Source organism: Melozone crissalis, unplaced genomic scaffold (assembly GCF_028551555.1).
Source record: "Melozone crissalis strain CALT ecotype California unplaced genomic scaffold, PUWL_Pcris_2 ptg000041l_1, whole genome shotgun sequence".
NCBI lineage: Eukaryota > Metazoa > Chordata > Aves > Passeriformes > Passerellidae > Melozone > Melozone crissalis.
The window spans coordinates 3098230-3114923 of record NW_026535819.1 but is presented as its reverse complement, the minus strand read 5'-3'; the positions used below and the strand labels follow the sequence as shown (position 1 = coordinate 3114923).

General features: G+C 46.2%; 1 protein-coding gene across 1 annotated transcript in view; it reads left to right on the top strand.

The window, feature by feature from the left end:
- Positions 1–16694, top strand: part of COL5A1 (collagen type V alpha 1 chain) — a 128448-nt gene that overhangs the window by 76898 nt on the left and 34856 nt on the right. Inside the window, 14 exon segments of the mRNA XM_054284342.1 lie at positions 197–250; positions 735–788; positions 2709–2753; positions 4445–4498; positions 6262–6306; positions 7318–7371; positions 7822–7866; positions 8904–8957; positions 12019–12063; positions 13293–13346; positions 13524–13568; positions 14211–14264; positions 14764–14871; positions 15285–15338. Of these exon segments, the coding sequence (XP_054140317.1) occupies positions 197–250; positions 735–788; positions 2709–2753; positions 4445–4498; positions 6262–6306; positions 7318–7371; positions 7822–7866; positions 8904–8957; positions 12019–12063; positions 13293–13346; positions 13524–13568; positions 14211–14264; positions 14764–14871; positions 15285–15338 (765 nt within the window).

The window sequence follows — 16694 nt, the reverse complement described above, 5'->3', positions numbered from 1 at the left end:
TCCTTGTTTTAATCCATAACTTTGAGATCATCCCTGGTCTGATGGAAGGTGAAGGCTGAATGTCTGAAGGAGAAAATTGATCCTTCCTCGACAAAGAAAGGAAATAAACAGGAAAGGTGCTCAAATACAGCTGGAAATGTGTTTGAAATGGTTTGAAACTGGTTTAAAATGTGTTTTTGACTGGTTTTGCTTTCAGGGTGACCGAGGCTTTGATGGCTTGGCTGGTTTGCCTGGTGAGAAGGGAAACAGGGTGAGTGTTCTTCCTCTTCTGGGAGGAGGAGGAGGCTGGGAGGGACTGGGATGAGCCACAGGAGAGGATGAAGGACCCTGTGGGATGTCATAGTGCCCTCACATCCCAGGGAGCTGCACAATTCCCCTGCAGGATCCTTCTGGGGCTGCTCCATCTTGGGATGGGGAGGAAAAAATCACCTTAATGCAATGCAGCCTGAAAAACCAAAGCAAAGGGCAAAACCTGCTGTTGGACGGGGTGGAAATTGCTTGAAATTACAATTTATAATTTAAAAAATGGAGGAAAAAATGGGATGGAATGGTTATTTTGGCAGGCTGGGTGTCCCTTCCTTCATTTAAGCAAAGAGAGGCAGCTCTGAGGGCACAGGGACCTCCAGCACAGACAGAAAATTCAAATCCATGCCTTGGTCCATCCCCATTCCCTGGTGGTTTCCATTGCCAGAGTGTTTGCACCTCCTCTGAAGCATTTTCTGCTTTTTTTGCAGGGAGAGCCAGGCCCCCACGGCCCCCCAGGGGCTCCTGGAGAGGATGGGGAGAGGGTAAGTGTGCCTGGGATTGGGAATTCCCAAGGAAAACCTGGGAACAAGGAGCAGGTGCAGCAGCAGGCAGGAGCTCCCAGTCCCTGAGCCTTCCCTGCGAGGGAAACAGGGCAGGGAGATGGGGATTGAAGTGGAAAGGAGAATTTGCCTTCAAAGATCTGGTCAGGAAAGTCAGGTTTTGTTAAAGGGAAAAGAAAACAGCACAGGGAGTAAATTATTGCTCACAGTGAGCAAATGATGGCTTCTGAATTTCTGAAATCCAGAGGAACTGATGGCTTCTGAATTTCTGAAATCCAGAGGATTGCAGTGAGATTTGGGGAGCAGAAATTCCAGACAGAGGCAGGAATCAGAGATTGAATTGTTCACTTCTCCTTCAGCCAGAAGGTGTTTAGCAAAGCCCAGACTAAGTGATCCCAGCTCTGGTTTAAGGGGAGAGCTGAAAAATGCTGAAGCCACAGGTGTGTGGTTCAACCTGAGGAGCCAGCATGGATTTCCCAGCTCTCATCCCCTTCCATGGTGTTTTCTTCCCACTTTGGGCTCTTGGTGTCCCTGCAAAGCTCAGATTATCACTCTCCACAGCCTGGGGAGGGTAAATTAATTGTGGCTGTAAAATGCTCTGAGGTCGGGCAGGGCAAAGCTGGAGGGGGAAGGAGGAGAGTCAGAATCCCAAAGGGAAAAAGAAAATTCCAGGAGGGCAGGACTGGGAGCAGAGCAGGGAGTGATGAGCACTGGAGGAAGGTTTCCAAGGGGTTGGTTTCCTAAGGGGGAGCCTCAGGTTTGGGGTGAAAAATAACCCAGGGGAAGCACCATTTGATAATTTTGGCATTTTATCCCAGCGGATATTGGAGAGGAGGGAGGAAATTCCCCTGCCACGTTTTCCTTATTCCATGTGATGCTCCCATTCCTGTAACCCTGTAACATTTCATTTTAATTCCTCAGCCCTCTCTGCATCATACGAAGGAGGCTGTGGAATATTTGGGCAGGCAGTTAAAGCTGCCCATCAATCAGGAACGATTTTCTTCCCTCCATGGCAGGGCAGGAACTCCATCCATACAAATCCCAGAGTTCCCCTCATTGTGGAAGGGGCTGTGATTAAAGTGAGCTCTCAGTGAGTGCTCCCATCCCTTTCCTTCCACTCCAAAGGCTCCAGGAGGGGCTGGGCTGAGATTTCCAACAATTCCCTTTGCAGGAATTCCAATTCTCCTGCCATGTTTTCCTTATTCCATGTGATGCTCCAATGTCACCAATTTCAGCAATGCCAGGTTAGATCTGGTGAGAGAGGCAGAAATGGAAGGAAAACACCAGGGGAGCAGAAATCCTCACGCTGGATGACCCAAAGCCTTTAAAAGTGTGCATTTATGGAAACCTTCCCAGCCTTGCTGAGCTGTGTGGGTTGTCCATGACAAAACCTCAATCTGCAGGGATTTTTGGGATGCTCCATTGGTGTTATCAGATCATCCTTCATGAACTCCCAGCTGGAATGACTTGGCTGCAGAGGGTGGTTGCAGGGTGACCCTTCTGCTGCTTCTGGTTTATCTGAGGAGCTCTGATTTGCCTAAACCCCATCCACTTGTTATTCAGTTTATAGCCCTGCCCTGCCATTCAGTTTGGTCTCAAATCTTGTGGTTGTTGGCTCCCCTGCCCTGAGTTGTGTCTACAACCCCTTGTCTGGTGGCAAAATCCACTTTTCTAAACATCAGCAAGGATTCTGAAGGATCTTCAGGCCTTTCTAGTCCCTGGTAAACTCAATTTTAGTCCTCAGGCTTCCAAGGCATGGAAACCCTGTCAGTCCTGCAGAGAAAATGCTTTTCTGTGGGAATATTATTAAAAAAGGACAATACCCCTGTGAGGTGTCTGAATTAAATGTGGATTTTTTTTCTGTCTCTTGCTGCTTCTCTCCGTGCCTCTGCTGCTGCCCAGGGAGATGATGGAGAAGTTGGACCCCGAGGTCTCCCTGGAGAACCTGTGAGTATCCCCCTCCCCTTTCCGTGGATTTGGGGTGGAAAAAGGAATTTTTAGGGCTCTCATGGGGCAGCTTTGCCCTGAGATCCTGCAGGGCTTGAGCTCAGCTTGAAGCTCCACATGAACAATTTGAGAGTGGCTGTGCTGGAACAACTCTGCTTTGTTTATTTTCATTAATAATTTCCCCTTATTTTCACTCCCACAAAGGTGTTTGTTTGATTGGGTTTGGTTTTTTTAATGAAGAAAAAAATCTCATTGATTGCTCAGAAAAAATCATAACTGTAAATATAAAACTTAGATTAATGTCATATTTTTCCTGCCTGTATCCTTCTCTCTGCTTTGGAATTGAGCTAATCAGGCTGGGGTAGAAATTAGGTGTGGTAAATAAATATAAAATACATTATTTGTGAGTGTTCATAGGAAATTCCAGTGAGAAAAGGGTTTTTTCTCAGGGCAGTGGCATCTCCACCACTGTCACCAGTGTCAGTGACTCCTGATAAACCTCAGGGTGAAATCCTGGCAGGATTGAGCTCAGGGAGACTTTTCTGCCTGACTTCAGTGGGGTCAATACCCTGCTGCCAGTGCGCAGGAGCTCCTAAATCTGCTCTCTGTCAGTGTTTGGGCCCCACGTGCTGCAGAGCAGTTGGAGGAGGAGCTGCAGCTCCTGGTGTCAGGAAGGATGGAGGAGATCTCACTGGGCTTGGACAAACCCTTTGGACCAAGCCACAGAAATGCTTTCAAGGAGAATCCCACTAAAAAAAACAGAGAGGCTGTCAATGAAATGCTCTGAAAAGGCATTTTGCCCCTAACACTGAGTTTTTCTCACTTAATTGGCAATGCAGACTGCTCCTGCTGCCTGCAGATTTCTGTGTGGCTGCTGATTTCACCCTGAATGCGTTTCCTCTGTTGTGAAAAGAACATTCTCCATCATTTCTTCCAAAACCCCTGATTTGGTTGTGTGTGGTGGCCTGAGATTAATTGATGGCAATTGCTGGGCACAGTTCATGGCAGAGAGGGAAGGGTTGGCATTTACAGACTCGCCGGAACTAAATTATAGACAAGGTGTCTGATTAACTTCTGGGGAAGATTAATCAACTCAGCTATCTCCTTAGCACATGTCCAAGCAATAACTTATGGCTTATTAACTTCTTAAAAGCATTTATGTGCTCAGGTAACACAGCAACAACAGAGGAGCTTAAATGAGGAATGGAATAACTTGGCTGCAAAGAGTGTGGGTTACAGGGTAATCCAGGAGTAGGATTAAATTAATTTTTTTTTAATTGCTTCAAGGGGGATTTGTTCCAACCCAAGGAATAAATGCCTGTAGTATTACTACCACTATTATTATTATTATTATTATTATTATGTTAAATATTATATTATAATATACTATATATTATATAGTATATAACAATAATATTATTATATTATATTATATTATATTATATTATATTATATTATATTATATTCCATTCCATTATATTCTATTCCATTATATTCCATTATATTCTATTATATTCCATTATATTATATTTATTTACTGAAGGGTCTGTGCCCACAGGGTTTCTCTCCCAGTCTGTAGCTCAGGGAAGCTGCTACAGCACCTGCAGAGTGCTTCCAAACCCTGCTGTGTCCATGTCTAGCGTGATGCTCATCCTCACATGGGAATTCTCACCCTGTTTTTCCCCCCACAGGGACCCCGAGGACTTTTAGGCCCCAAAGGACCCCCAGGACCCCCAGGGCCCCCGGTGAGTTCCCTGCTCCAGAGCCTTCCAGACAAAAACCCAACCTCAGCCATCCCAGCTGCTCCTCCAGCTGCAGAATTGGCCACATCTGGGCAGTGAGAAGCAGTGGAGTCCCAAAGGATCTCGCGGCTCTGCCTTCCCCCATCCTCAGTGGTGTCACGTCCATGCAGGGCAGATTTGCCCCACCTGAGTAAATATGAACTCCTTGCTCAGGCTGGAGGGGAGGGATGGGAGTGATTAACACAGAGCCTTTGCTATTAACTGCTGCCTCAGGGCTCTGGAGCAGCTCCTTCGTATTCCAGGCCAGAGCATGTGGGATTTTATCCAGCAGATCTCATCCCTGGAACTGCTGATGCAGAGGCTGTCCCTGAATCTCTGCTGCTCTGGGATCCCAAACCTTAAAGCTCAAAGGGTCACTGCTTAATCTGAAGCAACTCCTTGATATTCCAGGCCAGAGCATGTAGGATTTTATTTAGCAAATCTCATCCCTGGAAGTGCTGTCTCTGAATCTGCTGCTCTGGGATCCCAGAGTTTAAACCCCAACCCCAAAGCTCCGGGGGTCAGTGATTAATCTGAAGCAGCTCCTTCATATTCCAGGCCAGAGCATGGAGGATTTTATCCAGCAGATCTCATCCCCAGAAGTGCTGATGCAGGGGCTCCCCTTAAATTGCTGCTCACTGGGATCCCAGAGCTTAAAACTCCAACCCCAAAGCTCAAGGGGTCACTGCTTAATCTGAAGCAGTTCCTTCATATTCCAGGCCAAAACATGAAGGATTTTATTCAGCAGATCTCATCCCCAGAAGTGCTGATGCAGGGGCTGTCCCTGAATCTCTGCTGCTCTGGGATCCCAGAGCTTAAAACCCCAAAGCTCAAGGGCTCAGCACTTAATGGGGAACACTTTGTGGCCTTTTAGCCCTCCTGGGATGTGAAGAACTTTGCTGTGAGCTCCTGGTGCTGCTGGGGTTTAATGAGGATTCAGGGTTTGCTCCCAAACTGCCTCATTTCCCACGGATGGGATGCTGCACCCCACAAGATAAATATCATCCTGGAGAAAAGGAGGCTCAGGGAAATCTCATTCTCTACAACAGGCAGGAGGTTGTGGGGAGGGGGATCAGGCTCTTTTCCCAAGTAACAAGCAACAGGATGAGAGGAAAATGGTGCCAGGGGAGAAAATTTCTTCCTGGAAGGATTGTCAAGCAGTGCCCAGGGAACGTGGAGTCCCCATCCCTGGAAGGGCTCAAAGCCCACGTGGATGTGGCACCTGGGGACATGGCTGGATGCTGGGTTCATGCTGGGTTTGATGATTTTTGATGATTTTAGAGGTGTTTTCCAACCTGAACAACCCCATGATTCTGAACTGGTGGCAGGGGGACATCTCCATGTTCCTCCCTCAGTGAAGGTGCTCAGGGAGTGCCAGTCCCAGGTGAATTTTGCTTTGGCACAGCTCTGTCAGGGATTTTCCCCTTTTTCCTCTGTCATTCCATGCTTGTGGGATGCAATCCAGCCAGGATTGCCTCAGCCTGATGCTGCCTGTGCTTCCCAGACTAGTTAAACCAAAGAGAAAAGCACCAAAATTACTTTAGAAATTTACATAGATTCATGGAATTTGCTGCTTTGCCAAACACCTTTAGGAAATTATTCCCTTTCCACGTGGTCCAAAGGAATTCTTGATTTATTTTTATTATTTTTATGGCAATTTCCCTGCTTTTGTGGTGTGAAATAATGTGATATTTTCTTACTGCTGTGTTTTTTAAATCCTTTCAAAGGGTGTGGCTGGCATGGATGGACCAACAGGTCCCAAAGGGAATGTGGTAAGTCCTCCCGGCACATTTTTACAGGCAGTTCAGGTTTTCTATAGGGAAAATGCAAAATTCTCTTAGATTACATTTGCTAATTGCTTTTTAGCCTGGTCTAGATTCCTATCAAAGCTCATGGAAAACACCAGGAACATCTTCCTGCAGTAAATGAATGTTAATTTTTTGCAGTTTCTGATGGAATGACACATTATTTCTCTATGAAAGATGAAACATTTTCCTCGAGATGAGTGCTGAACTAATGAATATCAAAATAGAGACATTAAACAGAGAGGGGGAAAAATTGGGATGGGATGGGATGGGATGGGATGGGATGGGATGGGATGGATTCCCTGGAGAATAAATGCAGACCTGTGGTGGTGTTCACAGGATGAGAGAAGAGATGAGAACCTTGACTCCATGTTTCAGAAAGCTGATTTATTATTTTATGATTTAGATTAAAAGAAAATGATATATTATAACTATACTAAAAGAACAGAAGAAAGGATTTCATCAGCAGGCTTACAAGGAATAGAAATTAATGATAACAAAATCTTGTGACTCTCAGAGAGTCCGAGCCAGCTGACTGTGATTGGCCATTAATTAAAAACAACCAACATGGACCAATCAATGATGCGCCTGTTGCATTCCACAGCAGCAGATAATTATTGTTTTTCTTTTCCTCTGAGGCTTCTCAGCTTCTCAGGAGAAAAATCTTGGCAAAGGGATTTTTCAGAAAATATCATGGCTGCACAGACCAGGAGGTGTTAGAGCCTTGCTCAGCTCCTTTGGGCTGGAAATCCTTGGGGAGGAGTCAATGTGCCTGGAAATCACTTCCCCCTTCCTTTTCCCAGTGGGAAACACTGATTCAGGAGCTCTTGGAAGGTCAGAGAGGGCTCAGGGAGCTGTGGGAGGGTGTGGATCCAGCTCAGGTGTATCCAGCAGTGGGAATGCAGGGACACAGCTGGGGGGACATGCAGGAATTGTGCTTCCATCTCACCTTTCCCACCTGCCCTTGTCTCCCCACAGGGCCCTCAGGGCGAGCCAGGGCCCCCAGGACAGCAGGGCAACCCAGGGGCTCAGGTAAGGACAAATCTCCTTCTCCACAGCTGGGAAAAAACAGGGGGAATTCAGGACCAGAAAGGGGAGCAGCATTTGGGGAGATTTGGCTTGAGGAAACATTTCCAGTCCCAAATCTTCCTGTCAACCCTCCCAGAGTGGGATCCCCCAGCTCTCACCTGGCTGTGGCACAGCCAGAGCAGCTCCAGGTGGCCAAATCCCATCCTGGGGGATGTTTAACATTCCCTGTGCAGTTCCTGGTGAACAATGCACATCTCCAGGCTTTTCCCATGACTCTCAGGGGATCCTGCTCCTCAGACCATCCCTGACATTTTATTGTCCCCCACAAGACATTTTGGGAATAAATGGAGCTGGGGAAATAATGCACTAAAATAATGCACAGCCAAGATGCATTTGGAAGGAATAACTTGCTTTAATGACCTAAATTTTAATTTTTTTTTTGGTTTTTCACAGGGTCTTCCAGGTCCACAAGGCGCCATCGGTCCCCCAGGAGAGAAAGTGAGTTAAAATTCAGCTCTGGGTTCTCCACCCTCAGCCATGAATTTGCATTTTGCTCCCTCAGCTGCTCCTTTGCCCCATGTGCAACATCTGTTTGCAGCCGTGGCCATGAAAGTCTAATGCTCTCATTCCAGACAGAGGAGAGCTCAGGCCAGCTCAGTTTACCTCTAATTCATCATATTTGCATTCATTTCCCCTCTGAGGAGAAACATTTTGAAGGCAGCCTATGGTAAAACGTGAGGAGAGGATTGAAAATTGATTTTTTTTCTGTGGGTTTTGGGAGTTTGAGTGGGATGATAATGGGGAGAGCCCGTGGATCCTTTCCCTCTGCCTCTGATTTTCTGGCTGTTGACATGGGGCTGGTGCTGGCCTTGGACCAGCAGAGTTTAATGGGGGTAAATTTACCCCAAGAGCTCTGGAACCAGTGGGATTTAAAGGAGGAAGATTTCCCCCAAGGACTCTGGGACCAGCAGAATTTAAAGGGGTGAATTTACCCCAAGAGCTCTGGATCCAGCAGGGTTTAAAGGGGGAGAACTTTCCCCCATGAGCCCTGGAATGAGCAGGATTTAAATGAGAAAGTTTTCCTCCAAGGGCTCTGGGATCAGAAGGATTTAAAGGAAGTGAATTTACCTCAAGAGCTCTGGATCCAGCAGGATTTAAGGGGGAAAAGTTTCCTCCAAGAGCTCTAGAACTTGCAGAATTTAAAGGAGGAAAATTTCACCCAAGAGCTTTAAGACCAGCCGGATTTAAAGGGGGTGAATTTCCCCCAAGAGCTCTGGAACCTGTAGGATTTAAAGGAGGAAAGGTTTCCTCCAAGAGCTCTAAAACTTGCAGGATTTAAAGGAGGAAAGGTTTCCTCCAAGAGCTCTGGGATCAACAGGAATTAAAGGGGGAGAAATTTCCCCCACAAGCTCTGGAAACAGCAGGATTTAAAGAAGGAAAAGTTTACTCCAAGAGCCCTGGAACTTGCAGGACTTAAAGAAGAACTTTCCCCCTCTGATGCTCTAGAGGCTCTGATTGATTTTGTTTGGTTTTAGGGTCCTCTGGGCAAACCTGGTCTCCCTGGCATGCCTGGTGCTGATGGGCCCCCGGTAAGTGCTGCTCTCCCTCCTCTTCCTCCTCCTGGGGCTTCTTCCCACCCTGGGCTTGGAAATGGGAGCCCAGGTTGGGATCTGAGCCCCTCACAGCTCCAAAGAGGGAGAATGGGAAGGGTGAAAGCAAGAAAAGCTTTTTTGGTTGGGATAAAGGCACTTTAAAATGGAAATAAAGAGCACTATATTAAAATGGAAATGAAGGCACTTTAAAAGGGAGATAAAGAGAGTGTAGAATGGAAATGGGGTTTAATATGGAAGAAAAGACAGTTTAATATGGAAAAAAAGTTTAATATGAAAAAAAAGTTTAATATAGAAAAAACATCCTGCAAGGTCAGCTCACCCTCCTTGGAGGCTGGGGTCAGTTTGGGAAGCTCCATCACAGCTCTGCTCACCCTGGGTACTCCTCACCATCCCTTCAGGCCTCTCTTTTCCTTCTTCTTGCTCCTTCCCTGTGTTCTGTGGATGTTTATTCCCATCCCAGCCCTGGGTTTCACAGGGGCGATAAGAATAGCTGGAAATTCCCTGTCAATGTTCCATTCTCTAACCCCACTTTGAACATCCTTTTCTCCTCACTGTCGAAATCAGTCTCAAAAAAAAAAAAATCACCAAGGCTTTCAACCCCATCTCATTGTTACCCATCTCAGAGAGACATTCATTTAAGAATGAAAAGAAAACTCTGCAAAAATTGTTTCATTCTGTAAATGCAGAGCACGGCCTGAGGAGAAAAAAGAAATTAAAAAAAAAAAGAAAAGAAAAATTGCATTTCCCAGCCTGGGATTGTCATTCCTACAGAGGGCACTTGGAACATCCGTACAATTGTTAGCTGAGTCAACAGAGCAGCTCCAGCAAAGCCCAGAACATCTCTAAATCTGTAGGTTTTGATGTGAAATTCCTGCAGAAGCCTCCGGGGAGCTTCTGCTGGAGAAATTCTATTTTTAAGCAGCCTGGGGGCTGTGGAGGAGCTGCAGAGTGGCTGTGCATGGGCAGGGACCTTTCCCACAGGTGGGCTTGGGTTGCTCTTTACAAGGACAAAAAGGGTTTTATTTATAGAAATCTGTCTTGGAAAATCCCTGAAAATCCCTGAGGGCCTCTCTAGGAGAGCTGCTCATCAGTTTGTGATCTCAGGAGATGGGCACAGTGAAAATGGGGATGGTTTCGTGCAGGCTGGACCAAAGCTTTGGAAATGCTGCTGCAGGTTCATCTTGGAGCTGAAGGCAGGAGTGGTTTTAGGGATGTGTCCTGGTGCCATTAAAATCACAAATCAAGCTGAAATTTGAGTTTTCTCCCCCGTTTTGCTGCTGGAGGAGTGACAGCTGTCATCTTGTTCCTTTATTAAACTCAGGGAGTCTGGCTTGTCTGCCATTCCCTTCTGAAACTGATGATGGAAAATGCTCATCATTTTCTTTGTTATATGAGTAGAAAATTGTGAATTTAAAGGAGAGAGCTCAGTGAAGACACCAGAGAGTGCAGAATGGCTTTAGAGCAGCTGGGTGTGCTCCCATCATCCTGAACAAACCCAGGGGTGCAGTGAGTGCCCTTCTGGGGGTCACTGATATTGCAGATATTGCCAAACGTGAAAAACGCCAATCACTTGTTTTTACAATTGTAAAAGTTTAATAATAATAAAATGGTTATTAAAATAGTAATACAATTAGAATAATAGTAATTTGGACAATTTGGATTAGGACAATATGAGACAATAGAAACAAAGAGTTATGGACGTCTGGGTACCTTTTTCTGGGCAGCAAAAAAGGCCCAAATTAACAAAGGATTAACCCTTAAAAACAACAGCCTGTTGCATATTCATACACCTCATCCATGATGCATTAATTCCATTCAAACACAGGATTCTGTCTGGTCAGTGTCAACTTCTTCCTCTGAATCCTGACAGCGCCTTTGAGGCAGGAAGAAGTTCATTTCTTCTGATAATGGAGCAATAAATCCTCTTTCTCTGAAAGATTCAGGTGTCCTGTGGCTGCTATCTCACTGAAAATCCTTTCTTTAAAAAAGTATCCTACATAGCATCGTTTCTATTTTAACATTTTGTTATAACCTAAAACTATATTTAACACACTACTTAAGAGAATTAATACAGCATTGCTTTCTAACACAACACATATAATATTCATTTTAATATTTGTGAAAAGCCAGTCATAAAATACATGCATTTTTCACACCAAACCAAAAGTTATTTTCCATCCCAGCTCCATTTTGCATCCAGCTGTAGGGAAACCACTCAAAACCTCTTTCCTGCATTCCCCATTTCTCCCTGACTCTCCCAGCTCTACCTGGGGCAATTCACACCTTGATTTTTTTCTGCCTGCCACCCCAGCAAAAGGTGATGAAAATATATTGGGAACTGTGGGTTGCAGAATTATTCAGCATTAAATCCCAAGACAAATGCTGGCCAGCTTCTGGCTAGCAGGGATGCAGGTTAGCTGAGCACTTCTCATGGGATCTCTCCAGGGCTTAGGAACTTAATGAGGGGCTCTGACCAGTCTGGGCACCTCGTGACCTTCACAATTTCCTGCCACCAGGATTTTATCTGTTTATCTGATCAAAATCCCTGGGCTGCTTTCCTGCTGAGCTCCCCCAGGTGCTCTGCTGTGCAGAGAATATTCCAGAATGCTTCGTGCTGCCCTGCTGGGAGGTGCTGGAGGGGAAAATTAGAAATAACCAGGTGGAAAAGCACCAAGGATCCAAATGCTGCTCTTTTCCCTTTGGGAAAAGCAAGGTGGCTTCAGGAAGCCAATTGTCTCAGTAGGAGCTTCCTGGGGAGCAGCTGCTCTCTGAGAAATAAATCACAGCTACCAAAGCATTAAATGTGCTCTAAACCCCAAATTCAATGTGCTCTAAATCCCAAATTCAGTGTGCTCCAAACCCCAAAGTCAATGTGCTCTAAACCCTAAAATTCAATGCACTCTAGACCTCAAATTTCAATGTGCTTTCAACCCCAACATAAATGTGCTCTAAATCCCAAAATTCAATGTGCTCTAAGCCCCAGAATAAATGTGCTTTAAACCCCAAAATTCTCATTTCTTTTCTCTTTTATCCACAGGGTCACCCTGGCAAGGAAGGTCCTCCTGGAGAGAAGGGCAGTCAGGTGGGTGCCCACAGATCCCTCAGGGGAGCTGGGTGGAGATGGAGCTCCACAGGCATGGCCAGGAGAGGTGCTGAGAAGCAAACCCAGCTGAAATCTGAAAGCTGAGCCCAGATTTTATCTCTGGGTGTCTCCTGTGAGCTGCTCCCAGCTCTCCTGGCCAGCAGAGCAGCCCACACCAAGAACCCAACCTCAGAAGGGAAGCCTGCTCTTGACAGACACAAATAAATATCCTTTGTGGCACAGGCAATGTAGGAAATAGATTTTTTTTTCCTCCCTTCCACCTCCAAGTTCCTCTTTAACAATATATTTGAGATTATTGCCAGAGGCCAAAGCCTTTGAATTATGCACTGTTCTGTCTGTCTGTCTGTCCAGGAGATTTGCCAGCTGCATTGCTGCTGCAGCCAGGCTCTCAGACAGCACTGCACTTGTCAAAAGTCAGAGTTCAGCCCAAGAGTGCTGCTGGACACAACCACAGCTGGGTTTGTCCCTCTGCTGTCACAGGAGGCTGAAAATTCCAACCTTTCCTTTGGAGAAATCAAAATGGTTTGGGGGTGATCCCTCCTGTCTGTGATCATCATCAAAAGTTTAATTTAAATATTTAAAAAATATATATTATTTAGATATTAAATATTATATATTTATATATTTATTTATTTATAATATGTAAAAATAAATATAAATATATGAATATTTATTTATATGTTTATTATATATTTATAATTTCATATTTTATTATATTTTGTAATATTTCTGTTTATATATTTATTTATATATTTGACATATATTTATATTTATATATAATTTTTATTTTTATAAATTATATATATTTCCGAAACTATATTTATGTTTTTGGAAGCAGGGTGGAACATTCCTACTGAACAGAACATGTTCCTCCTCCTTGGCTTTCTCCAATCCAAACCACAAATCATACCTTGTGTGTAAATCCCCTTTCTAACAAATTGTTTCCATCCTGACCCTCCTCATCCTCCTTTTCCTGTTGGATGGATCTTTGCCACCTCACCTGCTGCAGGTGATGCTCCTGCAGCTCCCTGAGCTGTTTTGGGGCTATTTGGGATTATTTTGGGCTATTTCGGGCTGTTTTCAGGTGGCTGCTGCCATTCCTACCCGTGTGGGAAACAGGAAATTTGTTTTCCACACCTTCTCCTCATCAGTGCACCTTTGGGTTGGTTTTTGATGTGTTTTTCTTTGTTTTCATTTCATCCCCTCAGGGTCCCCCAGGTCCTCAGGGCCCCATTGGTTATCCAGGACCCCGTGGAGTCAAGGTAAGGAGATGCAGGAGCAGTGTCCCTGCCCCTGGAATTCTCCATCCTGGCCTGGAGCTTGCAGAGATACAGTTAAACATCGCAGAAATCAGAAATCACCACAATTAATGGTGATTTTTCATTTCTGCACTCTAAATTTTCCCCCTATCCTGGTAACATCTTGGTTTCTCTCTCAAGGGAGCAGATGGAGTTCGTGGCTTGAAAGGCACCAAGGGGGAAAAGGTGAGCTCAGTTTGGGTTGTGTTTCTGTAATTTCTGAGCATTTTTGTTGGTGGATCCCACAGGATCTTCCCTGAGAGGTTTTTTCCTGCACAGGGGATTTTTCTTGGGAGGGAAAAAAGGGTACAGAGCACATTTCCTTTATTCCTGCCCTCCCCAGAAATTCAGCATCAGTTTGGGATCTCCCAAACTTTAAAACTTTCTCGGAAGTGTCTTCACTGCCTCTGGGGATGAGCTGTAGGATGAGATGCATTATTGATTAATCTGCAATTAAACCTTCCTGGCTGAAGGAAATATTGCAGTGTCCTGGAGGCTGCCTGGGAGCAGGTGCAAAACCTCCTTCATGAGAATAAAACCAATTCCACCTCAGAAATAATTGGTTCCCAGTGCTGCCAAGGTCCTGTTGTTCACCTTGGGGCTGTTTGTGGTGCTGCCTTGCAGCCAGGATGGGATGCAGGGCACATTTGGGGACACTGTAGGGATTCTTTGGAGTTTTGGGTGGTGCTTGTGCACTCCAAGGACTTGGAGAAGGCAATGTGTGGACCTCAGTTTGTACTCCCTGAACAAATGAGGCTTGAGAAACTTTAATTCTTTTTTTTTCCCCATCTCTACACCTTGGGTGATTTTTCCCCTCTCCATTTTCAGGGTGAAGATGGTTTCCCTGGCTTCAAAGGTGACATGGGCATCAAAGGAGACCGGGTGAGAGTCTGGGACCTGTGGGATCAATCCAGCAGCTCCTGGTGAGCCAGGAAAAGGCTGGTTCAGCCATCTCCTGCTCCCTGTGGGACACAGTGACACTGCTGTCCCCTGTGCTGCAGCTGGCAGTGCCACAATCCATGTCAACAGCTCAGATTTCCCGATAATTCCCATAATTACCCTGCAGCTGCCCAGCTCAGCCCTCAAACACTTCCCAGGGCTTGCTTTGCACATCCAGTGAAGGTGAAAGGGAGGAAGGTGAAAGGGCTGCAGTCAGAGTGATGAAGGCTGGTTTGGTGGAGATCTTCCCAGTGTGGATGGGAGAATTTTGTGGATAACACTTGGATTTTGTGGGATTTTGGTCGCACCCACAACTTCATCTCCCTGAGGCTCCTGCTGAAGCCCAGCTTCCTCCCAGAGCAGCTCCATGGAATATCTGCTGCCAGCAAAGCCAGGATCTGGGACCTGCCCGGCTAATTAACACTTCTCTGGTAATTAACAGGGGGAAATTGGGCCCCCTGGCCCTCGGGGTGAGGATGGGCCTGAAGGTCCCAAAGGTCGCTCTGGCCCCAATGGAGATCCAGGTCCTCTTGGTCCTGCTGGAGAGAAGGTGAGCCCAGGATGGGAATTCCGTGTTTTACATCAAACCCCACAATTTTTGGGTGTGTCAGGGGTGTGGGCAGTTTTAGGGGGGAAGAGGAGCTGTGGGAGTTTTGTGTGAAGGGAGGGCTGAGGGAGGTGGGTTTAGGGCAGCCCCATTGAGGCTTTGGTCTCTTTGGGGTTATTTTTAAATAAAAATACCAGAGGGGAATAAGTGGAGAAATGGAAAGGTTAATTTAAATAAATTTCAATAAAACCCCAGCCATTCCTAACTGGTTCCCAGCACAGTTACAGTGCTCACTCTGCATCTCCCAACTGGGATTCCCTCAAAGTTTAATCCGACCTGCCCTGCTCCTCCCTGCCACCGGCATCCCCCGTTCCTGCTGCCCCAGAGGCTCTCACTCCCTTTTCCTTCTTTTCCAGGGAAAACTCGGCGTGCCAGGACTGCCTGGGTACCCGGGCAGGCAGGGCCCCAAGGTAACGGGCACAGGATGGGATGGGATGGGATGGGATGGGATGGGATGGGATGGGATGGGATGGGGAGGTCTAGGATGGAATGAGGAGATTTGGGTGGAAACGGGATGAGAAGATTTGGATGAGTTGGGATGAGAAGGTTGGAATGGGATGAGGAAGTTTGGATGATATGGGATGGGATGAGGAGCTTTGGATGGAAATGGGATGAGGAGTTTTGGATGGGATGGGGGGGTTTGGGATGGGATAGGATGGGATGAGGAGATTAAGATGAGATGGGATGAGGAGGTTTGGGTTGTGATAAGGAGCTTTGGATAAGATGGGATGAGCTGGGGAGGTTTGGGATGGGATGAGGAGATTTGTGATGGGATGGGATGAGGAGGTTTGGATGGAAATGATGTGAGGGGATTTAGATGGGATGGGATGAGAAGGTTTGGATGGGATGGGGAGGTTTGGGATAGGATGAGAAGATTTAGGATGGGATGGGATGAGAAGATTTAGGATGGGATGGGATGGGATGAGAAGATTTAGGATGGGATGGGATGAGAAGGTTTGGATTGGATGAGGTTTGGATGGAAACAGGATGAGGAAGTTTGGATGAGATGGGATGGGAAGGTCTGGGATGGGATGAGGAGATTTGGATGGGATGGGGAGGTTTGGGATGGGATGAGGAGGTTTGGATGGAAATGAGATGGGGAATTTTGGATGGGATGTGATGGGAAGGTTTGGATGGGATGAGGAGCCCAGGAACACAGCCCAGCTCAGCCCCCGTTTGTGGGGTGAGGTCCCTCCTTCCCACTCATGCAGGACAAAAATAGGGATGGACAAAAATAGCTGCCAGCCCTGAGCTGCTGGAATTCAGGGGCTGGGCATGGCTTGGGTCCCAAAGTGGTGGGAAGAGCTGCACAAGGGCTGGGATGTGCAGGGAAGGCTCCTGGGAGCTTTCCTGCTGCTGAAAGGCACTTCAGTCCTTCTCCTCGGATTGGGGTTTTTATCTTCCAAGACAGCATTATCTAATTAATTAAGGAGAATAGCTAATGACTCAGGGTCTCCCTGAAATGAAAAGAAAGCTGCCATTTGCATATTTGCAAACATCCTTTGTAGCTTCTCTCCACGCCCACCTCCATTCGGGCCATTTCCAAGGCATTTTTTTAAATTAAAACTGTGAATTCCACTCCATAGACTCAGGCTCCAGCCCAGTTTTCACATGCCCTGGAGGCTTTGGGAACTTCTGTTTTTGTTAACTTTTTTTGTAAGAATGGTATTTTATTATTCATGTTCCCTGCTTTAAAAAACCCAGCTTGTTTTATTCTGGAGACAGAATTATCTGCAAGAGATTGTTTCCTGCTTGTGGTGGGGCTG